At 44.2% G+C, this 24,786-nt stretch overlaps 2 protein-coding genes across 2 annotated transcripts; both read right to left on the reverse strand.

Annotated features, from left to right (window-relative positions):
- Nucleotides 1–524: 524 nt before the first annotated feature.
- LOC120019937 lies at nt 525–4,627 on the reverse strand. The gene is made up of 4 exons (XM_038963348.1): nt 4,610–4,627; nt 2,435–3,627; nt 1,869–2,346; nt 525–1,738 (listed from the first exon to the last, which is right to left on the reverse strand). Exons 1-2 carry the CDS (start codon nt 4,625–4,627, stop codon nt 2,710–2,712), a joined length of 936 nt encoding a protein of 311 aa, XP_038819276.1. The 3' UTR covers nt 525–1,738; nt 1,869–2,346; nt 2,435–2,709.
- Nucleotides 4,628–5,236: 609 nt separating this feature from the next.
- Nucleotides 5,237–15,055, reverse strand: LOC120020062 (chromodomain Y-like protein). The gene is made up of 7 exons (XM_038963498.1): nt 14,862–15,055; nt 9,940–10,747; nt 9,016–9,281; nt 8,477–8,649; nt 7,879–8,089; nt 6,269–6,412; nt 5,237–5,746 (listed from the first exon to the last, which is right to left on the reverse strand). The coding sequence occupies exons 1-7, from the start codon at nt 14,883–14,885 to the stop codon at nt 5,588–5,590; spliced, it is 1,785 nt and encodes a 594-aa protein (XP_038819426.1). The 5' UTR covers nt 14,886–15,055; the 3' UTR covers nt 5,237–5,587.
- Between the last annotated feature and the right edge of the window lie 9,731 nt (nt 15,056–24,786).

Below are 24,786 nucleotides of genomic sequence, written 5' to 3' on the forward strand. Positions count from 1 at the left end.
ACACTTTCAGATTGTACAGCATGTATATTTATATAAGTACAACTACAAAATAGGTCACATGTATGCAAAAATGCTGTACCAGGATTTGAGTCAAGGCAGTTCACACAGTTCTTCAGAAGGGTTATGCGATTTCAGACTTTAAAATTATTTCGCTGCTGTACTAAAATGCGGTCAATTTCAACAACGCTTCTTGGAATCTTTCAACAGAATGAGTGAATTCTGTGTACACTAGACAAGCCTCATCATCATGATGTGTTAACAAGACAAATTATATATTTTTTTAAATACAGTAAATTTCTTCAATGAGAAAAACGTGTTGAGGACATTACATTAACTAAGCTATGGTCCAAGTGTTGAAGATGCTTGCTAATATTTCTAAATCAGCATTCAGTGAAACATGAAGTATGTTTAAAAAAAAAAAACATCTTTATTTAACTAGGCAAGTCAGTTAAGAACAAATTCTTATTTACAATGACAGCCTAACCCAGCCAAACCCGGATGACGCTGGGGCCAATTGTGCGCCGCCCTATGGGACTCCCAATCACGGCCGGTTGTGATACAGCCTGGAATCAAACCAGGGTCTGTAGTGACGCCTCTAGCACTGAGACGCAGTGCCTTAGACCCGCTGCGCTACTCTGGAGCACTCGAGGTATGACATGCTTCTCAGGCACAATTTGGGAAAACTAAGCAAAAGGACATGTTTTACAAAGAGCATCGCCTTATTGATACGCAATACCTCTTCGCCTTTGCTTACAGAAAATCTCAACCGAAATACTGACTTCTAACCCTTCTAGAAGAAAAAAAATATGCTAAGAAAACAATTTGACTGGTGCAGTTGCGGCGTTAACAATCTATGCGCGAAGGTCAAAAATGAATTCTGACGAAGATCGCGAAGAGGGCTGTAATAGACTAGAGCCGAAAGTAAAATCATACTATGTCCACGAGTAGACTGCCCCGAGAAGATACTTCACATTTCAATAAAATAAAATCAACTGTTAAACAAACCATGAGCAATGACTCAAAACAGACACTACTTTTGTCCAAACCATCTCAACTTTAAATATTTAAATACTCATAGACAATATAAATAATGACATTTTCCATAATTCTTTATGGAAATAGGCAAAGGTAACAGCAGTTGTCCAGATATTGGGCGCTGTCATCTGTTACCCCGTGCTCTGCTACTTTTATAAATCCAGTGAAACAAGGAATATGGCCAAATGATTGGTGAGGCCACAAAACATTGGTCAAGTCAGAATTCATATATAAAAAGACAAATACAAAACAAACTGTAGGCGAATAACGTTTTTGTTTTACAAATTCAAAAGCTGTACATCTTTTTTTTTCTTTCCGGGGCTTTGACTAATGTAAATAGAATGCCTCCACAGCATTTTAGAAGTAACCTTTGCTCAATGCAACAACAAAAAAACAGGGTGAGATATGCTGAAGCTGCAAACGTCCTATATCCATGGTACTGAGTGGTGAGATTAAAGGCTATTCTCACTGATAATCGCTCTTCAGATCAGAACACACATTTTGTCATTAGAAAATGGAGGAAAGAACAAGGCACTTGCTTTTAGCTAGAGCCTTGAACCGTGTACCCTAGCCTCGTCACAACTGAGCCTTGAACCGTGTACCTTAGCCTCGTCACAACTGAGCCTTGAACCGTGTACCCTAGCCTCGTCACAACTGAGCCGTGTACCCTAGCCTCGTCACAACTGAGCCTTGAACCGTGTACCTTAGCCTCGTCACAACTGAGCCTTGAACCGTGTACCCTAGCCTCGTCACAACTGAGCCGTGTACCCTAGCCTCGTCACAACTGAGCCTTGAACCGTGTACCCTAGCCTCGTCACAACTGAACCGTGTACCCTAGCCTCGTCACAACTGAGCCGTGTACCCTAGCCTCGTCACAACTGAGCCTTGAACCGTGTACCTTAGCCTCGTCACAACTGAGCCTTGAACCGTGTGCCTCGTCACAACTGAGCCTTGAACCGTGTACCCTAGCCTCGTCACAACTGAGCCTTGAACCGTGTGTCTCGTCACAACTTAGCCTTGAACCGTGTACCCTAGCCTCGTCACAACTGAGCCTTGAACCGTGTACCTTAGCCTCGTCACAACTGAGCCTTGAACCGTGTACCTTAGCCTCGTCACAACTGAGCCTTGAACCGTGTACCCTAGCCTCGTCACAACTGAGCCTTGAACCGCGTACCCTAGCCTCGTCACAACTGAGCCTTGAACCGTGTACCCTAGCCTCGTCACAACTGAGCCATGTACCCTAGCCTCGTCACAACTGAGCCTTGAACCGTGTACCTTAGCCTCGTCACAACTGAGCCTTGAACCGTGTACCTTAGCCTCATCACAACTGAGCCTTGAACCGTGTACCTTAGCCTCGTCACAACTGAGCCTCGTCACAACTGAGCCTTGAACCGTGTACCTTAGCCTCGTCACAACTGAGCCTTGAACCGTGTACCCTCGTCACAACTGAGCCTTGAACCGTGTACCCTCGTCACAACTGAACCGTGTACCCTAGCCTCGTCACAACTGAGCCTTGAACCGTGTACCCTAGCCTCGTCACAACTGAGCCTTGAACCGTGTGCCTCGTCACAACTGAACCGTGTACCCTAGCCTCGTCACAACTGAGCCTTGAACCGTGTGCCTCGTCACAACTTAGCCTTGAACCGTGTACCCTAGCCTCGTCACAACTGAGCCTTAAACCATGTACCTCATCACAACTGAGCCTTGAACTGTGTACCTTAGCCTCGTCACAACTGAGCCTTGAACCGTGTACCTCGTCACAACTGAGCCTTGAACCGTGTACCTCGTCACAACTGAGCCTTGAACCGTGTGCCTCGTCACAACTGAGCCTTGAACCGTGTGCCTTAGCCTCGTCACAACTGAGCCTTGAACCGTGTACCTCGTCACAACTGAGCCTTGAACCGTGTACCCTAGCCTCGTCACAACTGAGCCTTGAACCGTGTACCTCGTCACAACTGAGCCTTGAACCGTGTACCTCGTCACAACTGAGCCTTGAACCGTGTACCTCGTCACAACTGAGCCTTGAACCGTGTACCCTAGCCTCGTCACAACTGAGCCTTGAACCGTGTACCCTAGCCTCGTCACAACTGAGCCTTGAACCGTGTACCCTAGCCTCGTCACAACTGAGCCTTGAACCGTGTACCTTAGCCTCGTCACAACTGAGCCTTGAACCGTGTACCTTAGCCTCGTCACAACTGAGCCTTGAACCGTGTACCCTAGCCTCGTCACAACTGAGCCTTGAACCGTGTACCCTAGCCTCGTCACAACTGAACCGTGTACCCTAGCCTCGTCACAACTGAGCCTTGAACCGTGTACCCTAGCCTCGTCACAACTGAGCGTTGAACCGTGTACCCTAGCCTCGTCACAACTGAGCCTTGAACCGTGTACCCTAGCCTTGTCACAACTGAGCCTTGAACCGTGTGCCTCGTCACAACTGAGCCTTGAACCGTGTACCCTAGCCTTGTCACAACTGAGCCTTGAACCGTGTACCCTAGCCTCGCCACAACTGAGCCTTGAACCGTGCACCCTAGCCTCGTCACAACTGAGCCTTGAACCGTGCACCCTAGCCTCGTCACAACTGAACCGTGTACCCTAGCCTCGTCACAACTGAGCCTTGAACCGTGTACCCTAGCCTCGTCACAACTGAACCGTGTACCCTAGCCTCGTCACAACTGAGCCTTTAACCGTGTACCCTAGCCTCGTCACAACTGAGCCTTGAACCGTGTACCCTAGCCTCGTCACAACTGAGCCTTGAACTGTGTACCCTAGCCTCGTCACAACTGCATTCAGAATCTTGTAATTGTCTCTCCCTTGCGTGTATGTTTCATGGATGGAATAATTCAGGAGTTGCAGAATATTTAATGAAATTATATTGTAATAGTCTTAAAAAAAAAAAAAATCTGTTTACCATAGAAACTGTTTGGTGGAATATACAGTCCCCCAAGCCAAATAAGACGACAACAAAAAGATGACCTGGGTGAAATATCATCTACAGAAGATATCAGTTAGACAAAAAGTAAAAATACAGTCAGGAGCTGTGTTACAAATTAATATGACAGACTCTGTCCTGGATTCAATCAAAGGCTTGCTGTTCAAAAAGCACTGCACTGTTGACAATGAGTCTTTTAAAAGGCAATTTCCCTGACGTTCGAAGATGGTATTCATGGTGAACGCTACAGATGACGGCTCAAGCTTAAAACGACCTTTTAAAGTCAAGTGCAGTACATTTCTCGACAACGCGCCTTTAATTTAATCCCGGGGCCTCTATTCAGTTCAAATAGCAATAAGTCCTGTTTTGAATGGAAAGCTTTACTGGTGTCAATATGGAGAATCCAATAAGCCTCCCATCCACTGGGCTGCGCTGTTTTCCCAAGAGTTCAGAGTGTTAGATCTTATTGCAGGCTCCACAATGGAAAGTCGCCTAGGTGTTTGTCAAAGTTTTCAATGTGCACTTTTGTTGTGTCATAAATTCTGATCCATGTTGATACAACATCCCACCCAAATCAATCCTGAGGTGAGTAGGACAGACACCCCACTATGCAAGACACTTATGTGTATTCATCAATGTCTTCACCTCCTCCAATCTCTCCATCCCTTTCAATCTAGGCCACGTTTAGTTGAAACTGTAATGTGGAATGGTATTTCGCGCAGGCCAGGGCTATTGGGTAGAGCAGTGTTTCCCAACTCTGGTCCTCCAGTACCTTCAACGGTCCTCCAGTATCCCCAACAGTGTTTCCCAACCCTGGTCCTCCAGTATCCCCAACAGTGTTTCCCAACCCTGGTCCTCCAGTAGCCCCAACATTGTTGTCCAACCCTGGTCCTCCAGTACCTTCAACAGCCCAATCCTGGTCCTCCAGTACCCCCCAACATTGTTGTCCAACCCTGGTCCTCCAGTACCTTCAACAGCCCAACCCTGGTTCTCCAGTACCCCCCAACATTGTTGTCCAACCCTGGTCCTCCAGTACCTTCAACAGCCCAACCCTGGTCCTCCAGTACCCCCCAACATTGTTGTCCAACCCTGGTCCTCCAGTACCTTCAACAGCCCAACCCTGGTTCTCCAGTACCCCCCAACATTGTTGTCCAACCCTGGTCCTCCAGTACCTTCAACAGCCCAACCCTGGTTCTCCAGTACCCCCCAACATTGTTGTCCAACCCTGGTCCTCCAGTACCTTCAACAGTAAACAGTTTTGTTGTAGCCCTTGACAAACATACCTCATTCAACTCATTGAGGGCTTGATGATTCGTTTACAAGTTGAATCAAGTGTGCTTGTCCAAGGTTACAATAAACATGTGTATTGTTGGGGGTACTGGAGGACCAGGGTTGGGAACCACTGGGGTAAAGGGTCAAAGGCCGGGGGTTATTGGGTAAAGGGTCAACACATGGTCACCAGGATGCTAGGAAGATTTAAAGGTCCAGCAGCAACATCTCAATGGGCACACACACATACAATAGATCACACAGATTGCAGATTGAACCTGTTGCACTCCCAGTGCTCTTTGTCTGGTTCCGCCACTGAATGGGGCTTGGGAACATGGGGGATACATGCTTTCCTTAAAACTCATCTATCTTCTTCTGCAGGTATTGGAGGATGGAGTCCATCCCCTGCGAGGAGCCCCAAACTCTCTTCAGCGCCTCGCACTCGCGTTCGTTGGCCTGCTCCAGGGCGGCCCGGTTTGCGTTTCGGACCAGTGCTTTGGACTCCCGCAGGACCTACAGTGCAGCAGAGGCCCCCACCCCACCCGGCGGGAAAAAGGAAAGGAAAATGACTGATGGATATGGATGCATTGAAGGATATTGGCATAGACTCGCTTAACCATTCATTGTGGGACATGAGATCACTCTTATGTCAACAATGTCTGCACAGACGATTCATGAGAAATTTTGCAACATCCAGATATTGTGACTTGATCTCAATTCAATGTATTCCTAAAAGCATTATATTATTATTATTTTTTTTTTTAAACACACTCTTGGTTCCGTTTCGGGTTGGGAGACATTGAAAAGTTAACAATTCAAGTGGTCACTTGTGGCTAGGAGAGTGTGTGTGTGTGTGTGTATATATATATATATATGAGTGTCAGTGACGTAATGTTTATGGTTTTTGATGAGACAAAAAAGTGAACAAAAAAAGAGGGAGGACAATGAGGGCTGGGGAGGGCCGTGGGCGTACTGTGACTGTGTAGAAATATTTTTTTTAAATCTTCAAAAATCAAATGAAAGAGGATGACTTACAACTGAATTACAAGAGACTAGCTCCCTAATGCGAACCATCACCTCCTGAGTGAAAGTCCCGGGCCACAGCACCTGGGAGACAAGCCCTTTAGCACAGGCCTCCTGGGCCGTCAGCTTCCTCCCACTCAGCAGCATCTCATTGGCCTGAGAGACGAGGGAGAGAGAGAAACAAAAAGAGAAGAGAGAGGGAGGTTAACGAGCCACTGAACACGACGATTGGCACGTGTTTTCCAGTTGCTCATTTGACAAACTAGATTTCAGTCTTGGAGGTGTGTTTCCGGACCGATTCAGTTTGGTTAATGATGATTGTCCCCTATGAGACACTGTAGGAAGCCTATTTCACTTTCTCAAAATCCCCAGAATGAATCTAAGATAAAGAAATCTGTAATAAAATGTTGACATTTTTTGCCGAGGATGTTTTAGTGAAGCAATTTGACATCTAGCTAAGGTCTTTGGTGCAGTATTTCTGAAGTAAAGAAATGCGCAACGTATTTTCTATGCTATTGGATTAGAGCGCAAATCACTGCAGCTTTTCACCCCATGTGAAGTCAGGTGTACACCACACGATTTTCGCCCCGATTTGGGCTGTTCCAGACAAGTTTGAGATCGGAGATAAAATCCCTATGTCGTTGCCTACTCGGGGGGGGGGGGGGGGGGGCACTGACGCTCGATTAATGTGAGCAGGTCAGGGACGCAATCTGAGGGCCGATCCCGTCTTTGGGCAGTCTTAGTATTTTGATACATGGTTTGAAAAAAATAATAATAGTAATTAAATCGGGACAAAATCTTCAATGCTCTTGAAGTGTGAGATGTGCAACGACAAGTTTTGAGAACGGTGATCAGCAGTAGCCAATGAGAGCTCGCCAGAGAAAAAGCCAGTAAGATGATGACATCACCCAGGATGTATAGACTCTGGAGCAGGAGCCATGACTACTACTAGTATGGGTCTGTACTTGCTTTTAACCAAAGCGTCAAATCGTTACAGCTCTGATGTTCACAAGCAATGTTATTTTTATTCAAAATGTTGGCTAGATATTTCAACTCTGTAATGGCAAGCGTGAATGTCTCTGACTGAAAACGTTTACGAGACTGCTTTGAGCCATAGATCATTCTAGCTACGTTAAACCTAAATCACATCATTGTTTTCGCGAGACAGTGTGGAGAATCGTCACGACCAAGTGAGGAATCTTGTAGTCTGAGCCAGATCGTTTAGTGCGCACCTCTACGTTCGGCAAGACAAAACAATACAAGATAGACGGTCGTTTAACGTCTAGAGGCTCAGCGATGTTTAGGATTTTGAAAGTGGTGTACTGTACACCCGGCATTAATGGGGAAAATGGACATAGCCGAATCAAAACCCAACCTTCATTTACCCGTTGTGAAGCACGGATACTTGATTCAAACCCCACGATCGCAGCAGTACAATGTGATCTAGAAACCACTAGCCCACCCCAAATCATTGACATAGATTAAACCTAGTCCTGGAGCAAAAAGCAGCAAAAAAAATGGTGAGTGCTACACTTAAAACCAGTTCCCCAAACAATATCTCTATTGGTGTGCTAAACAACTCTCCCCTCTGAGAATGTGGAGGATTTTCAGCATCAACTCACCGAGGCCACGCCCATGATGCGAGGGAAGGTGATGGAGGCGCAGGCGTCGGGTGTCTGTCCGTAGGTGGTGTAAGGCGTCTGGAACCAGGCTCTCTCGTTGGCCCAGACCACGTCACACAGCGGGAGGATGGAGGCTCCGAGGCCCACGGCCGGTCCGTTCACGGCTACGATGATAGGCTTCTTGAATTGGATGAAAGTGTTCACGAATGTCCTGAGAGGATGAGAACAATAGACTGGGTCTGAATCACCATCTTCTGTGGCATTATTACAACGACTGACACTACAACATAGCATTCTACTCATCTTTTTCACCAGTTTCAAAATAACCGATGATTCCAGACAATCTGTCATTTGCACTGATCTGAAAGAACTGACCAGAGATGAAAAGACAGCCTAATGATGAGCTTCCACCATTTTGTTTTCTTTAATCAGTGCAGATGAAGATAAGGGGGACAAGGAGGATGAGGACAGATTTTTGGACAATCGAGAAATGAGGAAGTTGAGTCATCCTGCCGACCTTTTAAAAATATATATTTTTTCTCCCCTTTTGAAAATCATCCACATAAAAAAATAGAAAGAGGTAAGCCTTCTGACCTACCTAATGGTCTCGGCCATCTTGATGCTCTCTTTCTTACGGTCGTCGGTGAGCCGCCTGATGAAGTAGATGAAGTCCAGGCCGAAGCAAAAGAAGCTACCTACGGCGCTCAGTAGGACCAGCTTACTGTCGTCTGATGCCGCTGTGGCCATGGCACTCTGTATCTCCTTCATCACCTGAGGCAGCCAAGAGAGGGATTCAAAAATATTATAAATTTTTATGGGCCAGTTTCCCAGACACAGATGAAGCCTAATCTTGGACTAGGAAGCCCTTTCGATGGAGAATGATCACTGGAAATAATTTTTTTGTCTAAGGCTTAATCTGTGTCCAGGAAACCATCCCAGTATATTTTTGAAGAACCAGTCTTTGACTTTCTTTTAAAGAAATTTTGCTTACATTCATCAATTATATTTGACTACCAACTGTTTGGAAATGTTGGCATAACAAAACTATAAAAATACTACTAACTGTCACGCTGTATAACAATTGTTTTGTTAGGGCAAAGACAGGCAGGCAGAAAGACAAGCAGGCATATGACTCACGTTGGGGTTGAGCGAGTTGTTCTCCGAGGTCTTGGTGGAGAGCAGGATGTGGGTGAAACCGTCCTGCTTCTTGACGACGAGGTCCCTGTAGCGATAGGCACTCTCCGTCTGCCGTACGCTGAACCGAAGGCGCTTGTCGAAGACCGAGCGCTGCTCTTCGAAGCGCCGTTTCCCCGCCACTCCGGAGACAGCGGTTACTCGCGCCACGGCACTCTGCAGGTTAGCCGTCCCGTTGGCTGCCAAAGCCTCCATGAGTGTCGATGTACCTGGTGGTTAAAAAACCACATAAGATACAGGGGGATGGAAATGGGAAGCATTTCTGCCTTTCTTAATATTGTCTGTTGTAATAATCAGCAAGATTAAATATCTGGAACAGGCTGAATAGTTTACTGCATGTCATGAGTAGGTCTCAGTGCTTTTCCGGGCTTCCCTTCTGTTCTACTCAACAGTAGATGAACAGTGCACCAAATTTGAGTTCATTGATAACGAATGAGTGAACACTGAGACGAAAGGGGAGAAACGGAATTTGCATGGTATTGTCACCAATCACTCCCCTCGGGCATTGTGGTCTACATAGACCAGAATGAGAAGTCTGTACCTTCATAAGTCCTCTACGCTACTTCCAGCAGCATCTGGTCCTCCAATGATAAAACAGGTCCAATCAGAGGCAACACAACAATGGCTTCTGCCGTTTACTGCTGCTCTTAAAATTGATTGTTACTTTTATTTCTTATTTTTCTTAACTGCATTATTGGTTAAGGGCTTGTAAGTAAGCATTTCACTGTAAGGTCTACTACACCTGTTGTATTCGGCGCATTTAACATAACATTTGATTTTATGACTTTTGAACGTACAACTACAAGACCTGGGTTCAGTAAACAGCACAACAACAACAGTTATTGCAGTTTATTGAAAAAGCCTTACCTTTCCCATTGAGGGTGCGTATGGATGCGGGTGTTACGGGGACTTGCTGAGGGATCAATGGGACTTGGCTTTGAGTCCTGGGCCGAGTCCCCATGCGTGCCCTTTCTTCCCCGGGCCCCAGCAGCAACCCCAGAGGCTTTTCCAACAGGGCCACCTCTGGGGGCACAGAGTCCTGCTCCTGACCCCCCTGATCCAGACTGTGGGCAGCCTCGCTGGGCGACTCTTCAGAGTCCACCCAGCTGCTCATGGGGCTTTTGGGAACCAGGATTTTGATCCCGGACTTGGCCAGGTCCATACTCCGACGCGCCGTGCCCACTGGAGAAGCAGCGGGCCCACTTGTAAAGCTTGGACTAGAAATGGCAGAGGTAGTGAAATCACTGTACTTCTGGCTCAAGATAAGCTGCGTGTCCGTTTTGGAATTTGCCAGGCTAGAGTCAAGTGGTGGCAACTGCGGTTGCTGCGGCCGTTTGGAGACGGCTGTGGTGGGCGAAGAGGCGGGTTTCACTAGAGCATGGCTTCCTGCTCCACTATTGCCGCAGAGTGGCTGAGGCCTGCAGATCTGTTTGCGGGCGTTGTTGCTCGAACTGTGGCTGTGGGCCATGCTGGGAGAGCTTTGAGTGGAGCGCAGTAAACTGCCGTCTCTCGGTCTTTCGCCGTGTGACTGATTAAAATGGTGAATGAACTCCATGCAGGCGGAGAGGTGCGACTCGGGTTCCCAGGTGTCCCCCTCGTATCCGTACCCCCTCCAGCGGACCAGGTACTCCATCTTTCCCTTCTTGTTCTTCCGTTTGTCCACAATTTTCTCAACCTGTGACAGAATTAAACAAAATAGTTGGCAGTGGCAGTGACTAGACGTGGGGCAGTCACTAAGTCACGATCATTGAGACTGAAACGTCTAGGCTATAGCCCACACTGGGCAAATGTTTATTTGGTATAATGGCGTTAGCAACAATTTATATGTGCATTCCGCTACCTACTAAAAGGAAAGAAAAGCGTGGGTCATTTTTTTTTATTCCATACAAACTATCAATAACGAAATCAGCCTGCTTTTCTGTTTTTAAAATCAGGTCCCTACACATCCTGAATCCTGTGATGGTGGGACATTTCCTGGTGACAGTAGTCCTTGTAGTGCTTCTGCCGTTAAGTCTTGGAGACGGCCGTAGCTGCTGTGGTGGGCAAAAACTTCCAACTGCAGATATAATGGATGTCCAGCGTCTTGGACTTCTTGTGCAGTACAATTACTAACTGCTATAAAATGTTACAAGATCCACCTTCTTCACAATAAGTGTATCCAGATCACTTGATTGACGTATAACATTTTCAACTGGTTGAGATGTATCCACTGCCATATCTTCTTCAGCACTGTGGCCTTTTACCCCTTCAACTCTCTTCACCGCCTCCACATAGGAGAGTTGCTGTACCACCATGATCCTTGACACCTCAACCTTTTTCACCCTAACAGGGAACTCTGGGTATTCGGGAAAATATGATCCCTACCACAGTTTTACATTCACAGACTCTACAAAACATATTCCTTCCGTCTGCAAACACTTGACACAAATATTTTACACTTCTTGCATTGCATCGGGTTTTGCACGAACGCTCTTACGGCGTATCTTATACATCCCAAACTTTACATAGGGTGGTAAATACTCAACATCAATAATACAGATGAACTTTGCTCCTTTTTCCTATACAGAATATTTTTGGGGATTATCAAAATGTCCAACGGGACACCAGAGAACACCTTTTACTGGCGCCCTGCGTCGAAAATAAAAGCTGTCCACTTCATGTGTCGATCATTTCACGAGCCACAATGCACTCTCCTTTAACTCTTTAGATAAATGGGACATCAACACCATCCTAGTTCACACTGGGCTACATGTGAGACATCAGAGATGTATTCAGTAAACCACTGGGTTCATAAAAGGCAGTTACTCTACCCAACAGGCAAGTAGTGTGACTACTGAATAGATGACTTCATGGCTAATTGGGCCTGTTTATTGTATTAGCCTACTTTTAGATATTCCTCCTATCGTGTGTGTGTGTGTGTGTGTGTGTGTTACCTTTATTTAACTAGGCAGTTGCAACAGCTTTGATTTATATATACACACACACACACGCATACTACCGTTCAAAAGTTTGGGGTCACTTAGAAATGTCCTTGTTTTCCATGACAACATACATGAAATGAGTTGCAAAATGAATAGGAAATATAGTCAAGACGTTGACAAGGTTATAAATAATGATTTATTTGAAATAATAGTGTCCTTCAAACTTTGCTTTCGTCAAATAATCCTCCATTTGCAGCAATTACAGCCCTTTGGCATTCTAGTTGTCAATTTGTTGAGGTAATCTGAAGAGATTTCACCCCATGCTTCCTGAAGCACCTCCCACAGATTGGATTGGCTTGATGGGCACTTCTTACGTACCATACGGTCAAGCTGCTCCCACAACAGCTCAATAGGGTTGAGATAAGGTGACTGTGCTGGCCACTCCATTATAGACAGAATACCAGCTGACTGCCATTTTACTAAATAGTTATTGCATAGTTTGGAGCTGTGCTTTGGGTCATTGTCCTGTTGTAGGAGGAAATTGGCTCCAATTAAGCGCCGTCCACAGGGTATGGCATGGCGTTGCAAAATGGAGTGATAGCCTTCCTTCTTTAAGATCCCTTTACCCTGTACAAATCTCCCACTTTACCATCGCCAAAGCGCCCCCAGATCATCACATTGCCTCCACCATGCTTGACAGATGGCGTCAAGCACTCCTCCAGCATCTTTTCATTTTTTCTGCGTCTCACGAATGTTCTTCTTTGTGATCCGAACACCTCCAACTTAGATGTGTCTGTCCAAAACACTTCTTCCTCTGCCCAGTGTCTGTGTTCTTTTGCCCTTCTTAATCTTCTTATTGGCCAGTCTGAGATATGGCTTTTTCTTTGCAACTCTGCCTAGAAGGCCAGCATCCCAGAGTCGCCTCTTCACTGTTGACGTTGAGACTGGTGTTTTGCGTGTACTATTTAATGAAGCTGCCAGTTGAGGACTTGTGAGGCGTCTGTTTCTCAAACTAGACACTCTAATGTACTTGACATCTTGCTCAGTTGTGCACCGGGGCCTCCCACTCCTCTTTCTATTCTGGTTAGAGCCAGTTTGCGCTGAGATCTTCAGTTTCTTGGCAATTTCTCGCATGGTATAGCCTTCATTTCTCAGAAATAAGTCACTGACAGTGTCACCAGTAAAGCACCCCCACACCATCATACCCCCTCCTCCATGCTTCACGGTGGGAACCACACATACGGAGATCATCCGTTCACCTACTCTGCGTCTCACAAAGACACGTCGGTTGGAACCAAAAATCTCAAATTTGGACTCATCACACCAAAGGACAGATTTCCACCAGTCTAATGTCCATTGCTCGTGTTTGTTGGCCCAAGCAAGTCTCTTCTTGTTATTGGTGTAATTTAGTAGTGGTTTCTTTGCGGCACTTCGAACATGGAAGGCCTGTTACTTGAACTCTGAAGCATTATTTGGGCTGCAATTTCTGAGGCTGGTAACTCTATGAACTTATCCTCTGCAGCAGAGGGAACTCTGGGTCTTCCTTTCCTGTGGCGGTCCTTATAAGAGCCAGTTTCATCATAGCGCTTGATGGTTTTTGCGTCAGCACTTGAAGAAACATTAGATTTTTTTTACATTTTCCGTATTGACTGACCTTCATGTCTTAAAGTAATGATGGACTGTCGTTTCTCTTTGCTTATTTGAACTGTTCTTGCCATAATATGGACTTGGTCTTTTACCAAATAGGGCTATCTTCTGTATACCACCCCTACCTTTTCACAACAACTGATTGGCTCAAACACATTAAGAAGGAAAGAAATTCGACAAATTAACTTTTAACAAGGCACAGCTGTTAATTGAAACGCTTTCCAGGTGACTACCTCATGAAGCTGTTTGAGAGAATACCAAGCGTGTGCAAAGCTGTCAAGGCAAAGGGTGGCTACTTTGAAGAATCTCTTGTATACAATATATTTTGATTTGTTTTAACACTTTTTTGGTTACTACATGATTCCATATGTGTTATTTCATAGAGTTGATGTCTTCACTATTATTATTCTACTTATTCAACTTTTGACTGGTACTAATATATATATATATCAGATTTCTGTAGCTATGTGTCAGCTGTCTTGCTGTTTATAATGTGAGAGCTCTGTGGGTAAGATTTCCAATGTAGGCAATTTAACTACCAGTATATGGCAAACCTGAACGTGAATGAAAGACAATGAGCATGATGAGTTTGAAACGAACTTTACGCCATTATATCACATGGTCTAGATAGGGGTAGACTTGACTACCTATAATAATTAGTCAACTAACTAAAGATGGAAAGCATTCACAGAATTGCATATAGAATAGTCATGGAATAGTATATCTGAAAGAATACGCCTAAAGTTTTGGATTGGCATGTAAAAAAAAATTACCTGGCCACAATTGTTTGTGAATCATTATTAGGAGTACACATGGAGAAGTGAGGCACAATCTGGGTGCAACTTGTAACAGAGTGTTAAGTACAAAAGCTCACTAGTTAACTAACTTAAAACTAGCCAAGAAGACAACAGACCCCGTGCCGTGACTATCGCTGCCCGCATCTAATCACAACAACACACAGATCTAGCTAATCACACAGCAGCTCCTCATGCTAATAAATATGGAAGGCTAACGTTAGCTATCGTAAGGTGGCCCAACTTCGACCTACAGTAGTACTCTAGTAGGCAACGAGTCCTGAGCTGACATTTTTATGAAGCTAATGTTAAATGGCTTTCAAGCCAAGTAGCTAGCTGGCTAAGTAGCTTGCTAGCTATACGAACCCCCCCAAAAAAACATTTCAGATAACGCTAGCTAGCAGTCGATAGTAGCTAGCTAACTCACCTCATAAAGCTCTTCCGAGGCCATTATGAGCAATTTATCTCGCCGTTTGGCTATCAAAACGTGTTAGGTTGTAGACACCTTCTCCTCAAAATGTGATGAAGCCCAATTTAGGTGTCTTTGGACTACGCCCAATCCTCGTAACGTTAGCTATCTAGATACTCGTTGTGGTGTTCTGTCCAGCCCAGCATGCGAACTTTTTGTCTGGGGTCTGTGTACCGAACTATTTATTTTGCGCTCTCACTGCTGCGCATATTTTGCGCATAAGGATGCGGCTTTGGAACTTAGACAGACTGCTGGTAGCTCAGTGATGCACAATGTATATATTCTTCGCTTCAGTGTATATATGGAGTCAATGTTCAATACATTAGCCTTCATACATGACTGTTTGATATTGTCCTTTGCAATTGTTGGGTGATCACAAATGACAGCCTTTCCTTTCTTGCTTTTTCATATGCTCTGCACTGTATCAGTGATGTCTTTTACTGTATGGACTTATGCATTAAAGCCATTTTCATTATTTTACTTAAACCTTTCATGTTGTAGTTACACATAGGCCTATATACATTACATTTATACATCTTACATGTAGGCTTTGCGACTTGAAATCCTTCATACAAAGGCACATACATGTGGATGGCGGAGGATGAGTGAGTTCATGTGCATTATTATGTCAAACCTCAGTGCTGCTCTCTCTTAGCAAAAATATACCACATAGTCCTTGGTAAGCAAATCCAGTGTAGATTTGGCCTCGTGTTTTAGTTTTTTTCCCCCTGCTGAAAGTGAATTAATCTCCCAGTGTCTGGTGGAAAGCAGACTGAACCAGGTTTTCCGCTAGGATTTTGCCTGTGCTTAGCTCCATTCCATTAATGTTTTTATCCTGAAAAACTCCCCAGTCCTTAATGATTACTAGCATACCCATAACATGATGCAGCCACCACTATGCTTGAAAATATGGAGTGTGTTGTATTGAATGTGTTGTATTGAGTGTGTTGTATTGGATTGTTGTGTGTCGTATTGCATGTGTTCTATTGCATGTGTTGTGTGTTGTATTGGATTGTTGTATTGGATGTGTTGAATGTGTTGTATTGAATGTGTGGTATTGAGTGTGTTGTGTTGTGTGTTCTATTGAATGTGTGGTATTGGATGTGTTGTATTGAATGTGTTTTAATTGGATGTGTGGTATTGTATGTGTTGTATTGAATGTGTTTTAATTGGATGTGTGGTATTGTATGTGTTGTATTGAATGTGTTGTATTGAATGTGTTTTAATTGGATGTGTGGTATTGAATGTGTGGTATTGTATGTGTTGTATTGAATATGTGGTATTGTATGTGTTGTATTGAATGTGTTGTATTGAATGTGTTTTAATTGGATGTGTGGTATTGAATGTGTTGTATTGGATGTGTTGTATTGAATATGTGGTATTGTATGTGTTGTATTGAATGTGTTTTAATTGGATGTGTTGTATTGAATGTGTTTTAATTGGATGTGTGGTATTGCATGTGTGCTATTGGATTTGCTCCAGTCTGTAAGGACATAAAGTGAATTGCTTTGCCACATTTTTTTTGCAATATTACTTTAGTGCAGTATTACTTTAGTGCCTTGTTGCAAACAGTATTCATGTTTTGTAATATTTTTTATTCTGTTCTTCTTTTCACTCAAAAAAAAACAATTCTACTTTGACATTATGGGGTATTGTGTGTAGGCCAATAACAAAATATCATAATGTAATCCATTTAAAATTCAGGCTGAAACAACAAATTTAGGAAAAAGTCAAGGGGGTGAATACTTTCTGAAGGCACTTCAAGTCCTATATGATTGAATATTTTGATACTAGTGTTGATGATGCCTACACGTTCAAATCAACGTTTATTTGTCGCACGTTTCGTAAACAATAGGTGTAGATTAACAGTGAAGTGCCTACTTACTGACCCTTCCCAACAATGCAGAGAGAAAGTAATGACACATAATAATAAAAGTATTTAACTAACTATTTATCAGTCTTATGGCTTGGGGGTAGAGGCTGTTTAGGGTCCTGTTGGTTCCAGACGTGGTGCATCAGTACCTCTTGCCGTGCGGTAGCAGAGAGAACAGCTTTGCTATGACACCACCTGGTATAGAGGTCCTGGATGGCAGGAAGTTCGGCCCCAGTGATGTACTGGGCCATACGCATTACCCTCTGCAGTGCCTTGCGGTCGGATGCCAAGCAGTTGCTATACTAAGCAGTGATGAAACCATTCAAGATGCTCTCAATGGTGCCGCTGTAGAACTTTTTGAGGATCAGAGGGCCCATGCCACATTTTTTCATCCTCCTGAGGGGGAAGAGGCATTGTAGTGCCCTCTTCACGACTATGTTGGTGTTTTTGGACCATTATAGATGCTTAGTGATATGGACACAAGGAACTTGAAGCTCTCAACCAACTCCACTACAGCTGACTTGAATGGGGGTGTGCTCCGTCCTCCGTTTCCTGTAGTCCATGATCAGCTCCTTTGTCTTGCTGACGTTGAGGGAGAGGTTGTTGTCCTGGCACCACACTGCCAGTTCTCTGACCTCCTCCCTATAGGTTGTCTCATCGTTGTCGGTGATCAGGCCTACCACTGTTGTCGTCAGCAAACTTAATGATGGTAAACTAGAGAACCACACGACTTTACCAAGTTTGTATTTTTATCTGTTCTAAAACAGAAACGGAAAAAAAGTTCAAAAATATAAATAAATCTGCACGGGATTTTACATTTAAAGGGGCCAAACTCCAACAACTTCCTGACACACAGGGGTTGTGCGTGGCCACGCAGTCATGGGTAAACAGGGAGTACAAGAGGGGACTAAGCACGCACCCCTGAGGGGTCCCATGTTGAGGGTCAGCGTGGCGGATGTGTTGTTGTCTATCCTCACCACCTGGGGCCCGTCAGGGAGTCCAGGATCCAGTTGCAGAGGGAGGTGTTCCGTCCCAGGGTCCTTAGCTTAGTGATGAGCTTGAAGGGCACTATGGCGCCGACAGAGATGGTCGCCTCGTTTCAGGTCGTTAGGAAACTATGCAGTTATTTGTTTTTTTAAATGTATTATTTCTTACATTGTTAGCCCAGGAAATCTCAAGTGTTATTACATACAGCTGGGAAGAACTATTGGATATAAAAGCGATGACAGCTTACCAACATTACGACCAGGAATACGTCTTTCCCGAAGCGGATCCTTTGTTCGGACATCCACCCTGGACATGGGATCTTATCCCAGAGACCGACCCAAAACAACACGGTCGCCGCAGGAGAGGCCGACGGAGCGGCCTACTGGTCAGACTCAGAAAGCGAGCACACCATCCACGGCTCCCGAGCATATTACTCGCCAATGTCCAATCTCTAGATAACAAGGTGGACAAAATTAGGGCACGAGTTGCCTTCCAGAGAGACATCAGAGATTGTAACATTCTGTTTCACGGAAACATGGCTCACTCAGGATATGTTGTCAGAGTCAGTACAGCCACCCGGTTTCTTCATGTATTGCGCCGACAGAAACAAACATCTCTCTGGTAAGAAGAAGGACGGGGGTGTATGCCTCATGATTAACGACTCATGGTGTAATCACAACAACATACAGAAACTTAAGTCCTTTTGTTCACCTGACCTAGAATTCCTTACAATCAAATGCCGACCGCATTATCTTCCAAGAGAATTCTCTTTTCGATTATAGTCACAGCCGTGTATATCCCCCCCAAGCAGATACCTCGTCAGCCCTGAAAGAACTTCACTGGACTCTATGTAAACTGGAAAGCATACATCTTGAGGCTGCATTTATTGTAGCCAGGGATTTTAACAAAGCTAACCTGAGAACGAGACTTCCTAAATTCTATCAGCATATCGAATGCGCGACATGGGCTGCTAGCATTCTGGATCTTTGCTACTCTAACTTCAGCAATGCATACAAAGCCCTCCCCCGCCCTGCCTTCGGGAAATCTGACCATGACTCCATTTTGTTGCTCCCAGCCTATAGACAGAAACTAAAACAGGAAACACCCGTGCTCAGGTCTGTCCAACGATGGTCTGACCAATCAGATTCCACGCTTAAGGATTGCTTCGATCACGTGGACTGGGATATGTTCCAGATAGCCTCAGACAACAACATTGATGTATACGCTGACTCTGTGAGCGAGTTTATTAGCAAGTGCATCGGAGATGTCGTACCAACTGTGACTATTAAAACATTTCCTAACCAGAAACCTTGGATTGATGGCAGCATTCTCGCAAAACTGAAAGTGTGAACCACCGCTTTTAATCATTGCAAGGCGACTGGAAACATGACCGATTCCCTCCGCAAGGCAATCAAACAAGCAAAGCATCAGTATAGAGACAAAGTAGAGTCGCAATTCAACGGCAAAAACACAAGAAGGATGTGGCAAGGTCTACAGTCAATTTTTTTTATTTCACCTTTATTTAACCAGGTAGGCTAGTTGAGAACAAGTTCTCATTTGCAACTGCGACCTGGCCAAGATAAAGCATAGCAGTGTGAACAGACAACAACACAGAGTTACACATGGAGTAAACAATAAACAAGTCAATAACATAGTAGGAAAAAAAAAAAGGAAAAAAAGAGAATCTATATACAATGTGTGCAAAAGGCATGAGGAGGTAGGCAATAAATAGGCCATAGGAGCGAATAATTACAATTTAGCAGATTAACACTGGGGTGATAAATCATCAGATGATCATGTGCAAATAGAGATACTGGTGTGCAAAAGAGCAGAAAAGTAAATAAATAAAACAGTATGGGGATGAGGTAGGTAGATCCAATCATGGATTACAAAAAAGAAAACCAGCCCCGTCGCGGACATCGATGTCTTGGTCCCAGACAAATTAAACAACTTCTTTGCTCGCATTGAGGACAATACAGTGCCACTGACATGGCCTGCTACCAAAGCCTGTGGGCTCTCCTTCTCCGTGGCCAACATGAGTAAAACATTTAAAACGTGTTAACCCACGCAAGGCTGCCGCCCCAGACGGCATCCCTCGCCGTGTCCTCAGAGCATGCGCAGACCAGCTGGCTGGTGTGTTTACGAACATATTCAATCAATCCCTATCCCAGTATGTTGTCCCCACATGCTTCAAGATGGCCACCATTGTTCCTGTTCCCAAGAAGCTAAGGTAACTAAACTAAATGACTATCGCCCTGTTGCACTCACTTCTTTCATCATGAAGTGCTTTGAGAGACTAGTCAAGGAGTATATCACCTCCACCCTACCTGATACACTAGACCCACTCCAATTTGCTTACCGCCCCAATAGGTCCACTGACAATGCAATCGCCATCACACTGCACACTGCCCTATCCCATCTGGACAAGAGGAATGCCTATGTAAGAATGCTGTTCATTGACTAAAGCTCAGCATTTAATACCATAGTACCCTCCAAACTCGTCATTAAACACCCTGTGCAACTGGGTCCTGGACTTTCTGACGGGCCGCACCCAGGTGGTAAAGGTAGGAAACAACATCTCCACCCCGCTGATCCTCAACAATCGGGCCCCAAAAGGGTGCGTTCTCAGCCCTCTCCTGTACTCCCTGTTCACCCATGACTGCGTGGCCATGCATGCTCCCAACTCAACCATAAAGTTTGCAGACTACACTACAGTGGTAGGCTTGATTACCAACAACGACGAGACGGCCTACAGGGATGAGGTGAGGGCCCTCGGAGTGTGGTGTCAGGAAAATAACCTCACACTCAACAAAACAAAGGAGATGATCGTGGACTTCAGGAAACAGCAGAGGGAGCACCCCCCATCCACATCGACGGGACAGTAGTGGAGAAGGAGGAACGTTTGAAGTTCCTCAGCGTACACATCACGGACAAACTGAAATGGTCCACCCACACAGACAACATGGTGAAGAAGGAGCAACAGCGCCTCTTCAACCTCAGGAGGCTGAAGAAATTTGGCTTATCACCTAAAACACTCACAAACTTTTACAGATGCACAATCGAGAGCATCCTGTCGAGCTGTATCACCGCCTGGTAAGGCAACTGCACCGCCCTCAACCGCAAGGCTCTCCAGAGGGTAGTGCGGTCTGCAAAACGCATCACCGGTGGCAAACTACCTGCCCTCCAGGACACCTACAGCACCCGATGTCACAGGAAGGCCAAAAAGATCATCAAGGACAACAACCACCCGAGCCACTGCCTGTTCTCCCCGCTATCATCCAGAAGGTGAGGTCAGTACAGGTGCTTCAAAGCTGGGACAGAGAGACTGAAAAGCAGCTTCTATCTCAAGGCCATCAGACTGGTAAACAGCCATCACTAACATAGAGAGGTTGCTGTCAACATACAGACTCAAATCTCTGGCCACTTTAATAAATGGACTTAATAAAGGTATCACTAGTCACCTTAAATAACGCCACTTTAATAATATTTACATATCCTACATCACTCATCTCATATGTATATACTGCCCTATACCATCTACTGAATCTTGCCTATGCCGCAAAGCCATCGCTCATCCATATATTTATATGTACATATTCCTATTCATCCCTTACATTTGCGTGTAAAAGGTAGTTGTTGTGAATTTGTTAGATTACTTATTGGATATTACTGCATTGTCGGAACTAGAAGCGCAAGCATTTCGCTATACTCGCATTAACATCTGCTAACCATGTGTATGTGACCAATAACATTTTATTTTATGATTTGGTGCTGAACACTCAGCTGTAGTCAATGAACAGCATTCTCACATTGGTGTTCCTCTTGTCCGGGTGAGAGAGGGCAGTGTGGAGTGCAATAGAGATTGCATCATCTGTGAATCTGTTGGGGTGGTGTGGAAATTGGAGTGGGTCCAGGGTGTCTGGGATGATGGTGTTGATGTGAGCCATGACCAGCCTTTCAAAGCATTTCCTGGCTACAGATCTGAGTGCTACGGAGTGATAGTCATTTAGACAGGTTACCATGGCGTTCTTGGGCACAGGGACTATGGTGGTCTGCTTGAAACATGTAGGTATTACATACTGGGTCAGGGAGAGGTTAAAAATATCAATGAAGACACTTGCCAGCTGGTCAGCCAATGCTCTGAGTATGCGTCCTGGTAATCCATCTGGCCCTGCAGCCTTGTGAGTGTTAACCTGTTTAAAGGTCTTACATCAGCTACGAAGAGCGTGATCACACATTCGTCCGGAACAGCTGGTTCTGTCATGCATGGTTCAGTGTCACTTGCCTCAAAGCAAGCATAGAAGGCATTTAGCGCATTTGGTAGGCTCACGTCACTGGGCAGCTTGCGGCTGGGTTTCCCTTTGTAATACATGATAGTTTGCAAGCCCAGCCACATCTGACGAGTGTCAAAGCCAGGGTAGTAGGATTCGATCTTAGTGGCGCTTTGCCTGTTTGATGGCTTGTCAGAAGTCGTAGCGGGATTTGTGTCCGTATTACTGTTGCGCTCCTTGAAAGTGGCAGCTCTAGCCTTTAGATCAATGTGGAAGTTGCCTGTAATCCATGGCTTCTGGTTGGGATATGTACATACGGCCGCTGTGGGGACGATGTCGTTGATGCACTTATTAAATGAAGCTGATGTGGTAAAGTCCTCAATGCCATTGGATGAATCCCGGAAAACATATTCCATTCTGTAGCTTAGCATCCGCTTCTTTAAACCACTTCTGTTTGAAGTATGACTGGTACTTCCTGTTTTTGCTCGTAAGCAGGAATCAGGAAGTTAGAGTTATAGTCAGATTTGCCAAATGGAGGGCGAGGGAGAGCTTTGTATGAGCTTCTGTGTGGGGTAAAGGTGATCTAGTAAAAATGAGGTTAAACAGATTTAAGTTTCCCTGAATTAAAATCACCAGCCACTAGGAGCACTGCCTCTGGATGAGCATTTTCTTGTTTGCTTATCGCTCTATAAAGATCTTTTACGTAGTACCAACATCATTTTGTGCTGGTAAATAGACAGCTACAAAAAAATATAGATGAAAATTCTCTTGGTAAAAAGTATGGTCTACACTAGCTTATCATGAGGTATTCTACCTCAGGTGAGCAGAACCTCCAGACTTCCTTTAATATCATGCACCAGCTGTTGTTTAACAAAATACACATCTCCCCCTATTGAGTTTAACCGAGGCTGCCGTTCAATATTTCACTTTCTCTTGTCATTGTATAAACACAAATTGGTGCATGAAGTTTCGCTATTAGCTGGAAGACCATGTCCCCTTTTCTCAGCGGAGGGAGTGAGAGAGGAAGGACGGTGAGATGGGTCCGCCTTACCGCTGCTCCCTCCCTCCCCACAGACTGACTAGCAGATGCAGGCCATCAGTCCAGTAAAAAAAAAAAAAAAAAATATTATGCTCACTCAGCTGTGCCTCACAAGTAATACAACAAATGATCTAGTACCTGTGTGATCATATATCTAACATGTTGAAATATAATTTCAAAATGGTCTGAGAAGAACAACATTGGCAGGGCAATTCAAGCGTAGTGATAATGTATTGGGCCTATAGCCTACTGCAAAAACCTTTTTATCTGAGCTGTACATCTCGGCTTGCATAATTGACTCAAAGTGATCTATACTCAGAAAAGGTTGGTGACCAATGTACTAGGCTATTCAAAATCAAATACACATTCACTATAATTGCAGGCTAATTCTGTAACCGACCCGGCACAATCAATGAACCAAACAGCATGGACTAGACTCTCTACGAGACTCATGGATAGAACGTTTGGCGCGTAGGCTAAGGTTCCATCCAGTATGCATAATAATACAGTCCACACTCAAAGGCGATTAGTAGAATTCGTTTTTTAAGTTCAGGCTAAACCAATTATGTACCAAAGACATCAGTTTTTGTTTTGCTCTTTCTGCTGTGCGTAATATGCGGGTAAGCTATATATTGTATAACGGCACAGTCATTATTGTAATTCATTTTTTTCCCCCCCACGTGCCTATGCGTATGCATCAACTCTAATATGCATATGGTTGTTTTGAATTAACCATCACCTTAGAAAGCAATGTCCATTTCGTTGTGTTAGGCTTTCAAACAGCATCCACATAACTAATCATTGAAAATGACAAATTATCCAAAGGATCATGATGATATTTTGTAAAAAAAAAATGTTTTTAAATGGCGGTGCAAAAACACATTTGCGCCCTTATTTTGAAAGTGGGGTTGCAGCTGCGCCATTTTTTTGTTGAAGATTAAATGTAAATTTAGTGAAGCGTTTCTTATCTTGCACCCCTCTTTTACTTTTTTATTTCTTTCTTTAACAAAATTATTGGGAGGAAAACAGCCATCTAGTTTGCACCCAGTTGTCCCCCAACATCTCCTAATTTATTTATTTTGATTATTTCCCCCATATTACCCCTAAAACATTTTTTTACAATTCCATTGACTTCAATATATACACATTGAAGTGTACCATCTAGTGTTATTTTTGCCCCTTTACACCCCCAAATCTCTCCTAAATAACCCCTAGATTTTAAAAGAAATTCTTCTATTGACGTCATGTTAATAGTGTTCTGATTTTGCCATTGGCGTCAATGTAATTTTATTGATAATAGAACACTCCCATCTAGTGGCAGTAAGGAGTACTTCAGCCAGTTGAGCATCTACACACGGACTATGTTCAAATCAAATCAAAGTTTATTTGTCATTTGCGTCGAATACACCTTACAGTGAAATGCTTACTTACAGGCTCTAACCAATAGTGCCACAAATGTATTAGGTGAACAATAGGTAAGTAAATAAATAAAAACAACAGTAAAAAGACAGTGAAAAATAACGTTTTAATCTTTTATTTATTGAATCTTTATTTAACTAGGCAAGTCTCAACGGTATGTGTTCCTACCTACACCAATGTGTATGAAACTGTAAATCAATACTAATTGTTTAGAATAATGTGACCACTGTAAATTAATGACAGGTGCCTTTGATTGAAAACTGGATATATTGTAACTGCAAAAACAACATTTTC

Source organism: Salvelinus namaycush, chromosome 25 (genome assembly GCF_016432855.1).
Source record: "Salvelinus namaycush isolate Seneca chromosome 25, SaNama_1.0, whole genome shotgun sequence".
NCBI classification, from domain to species: Eukaryota; Metazoa; Chordata; class Actinopteri; order Salmoniformes; family Salmonidae; genus Salvelinus; species Salvelinus namaycush.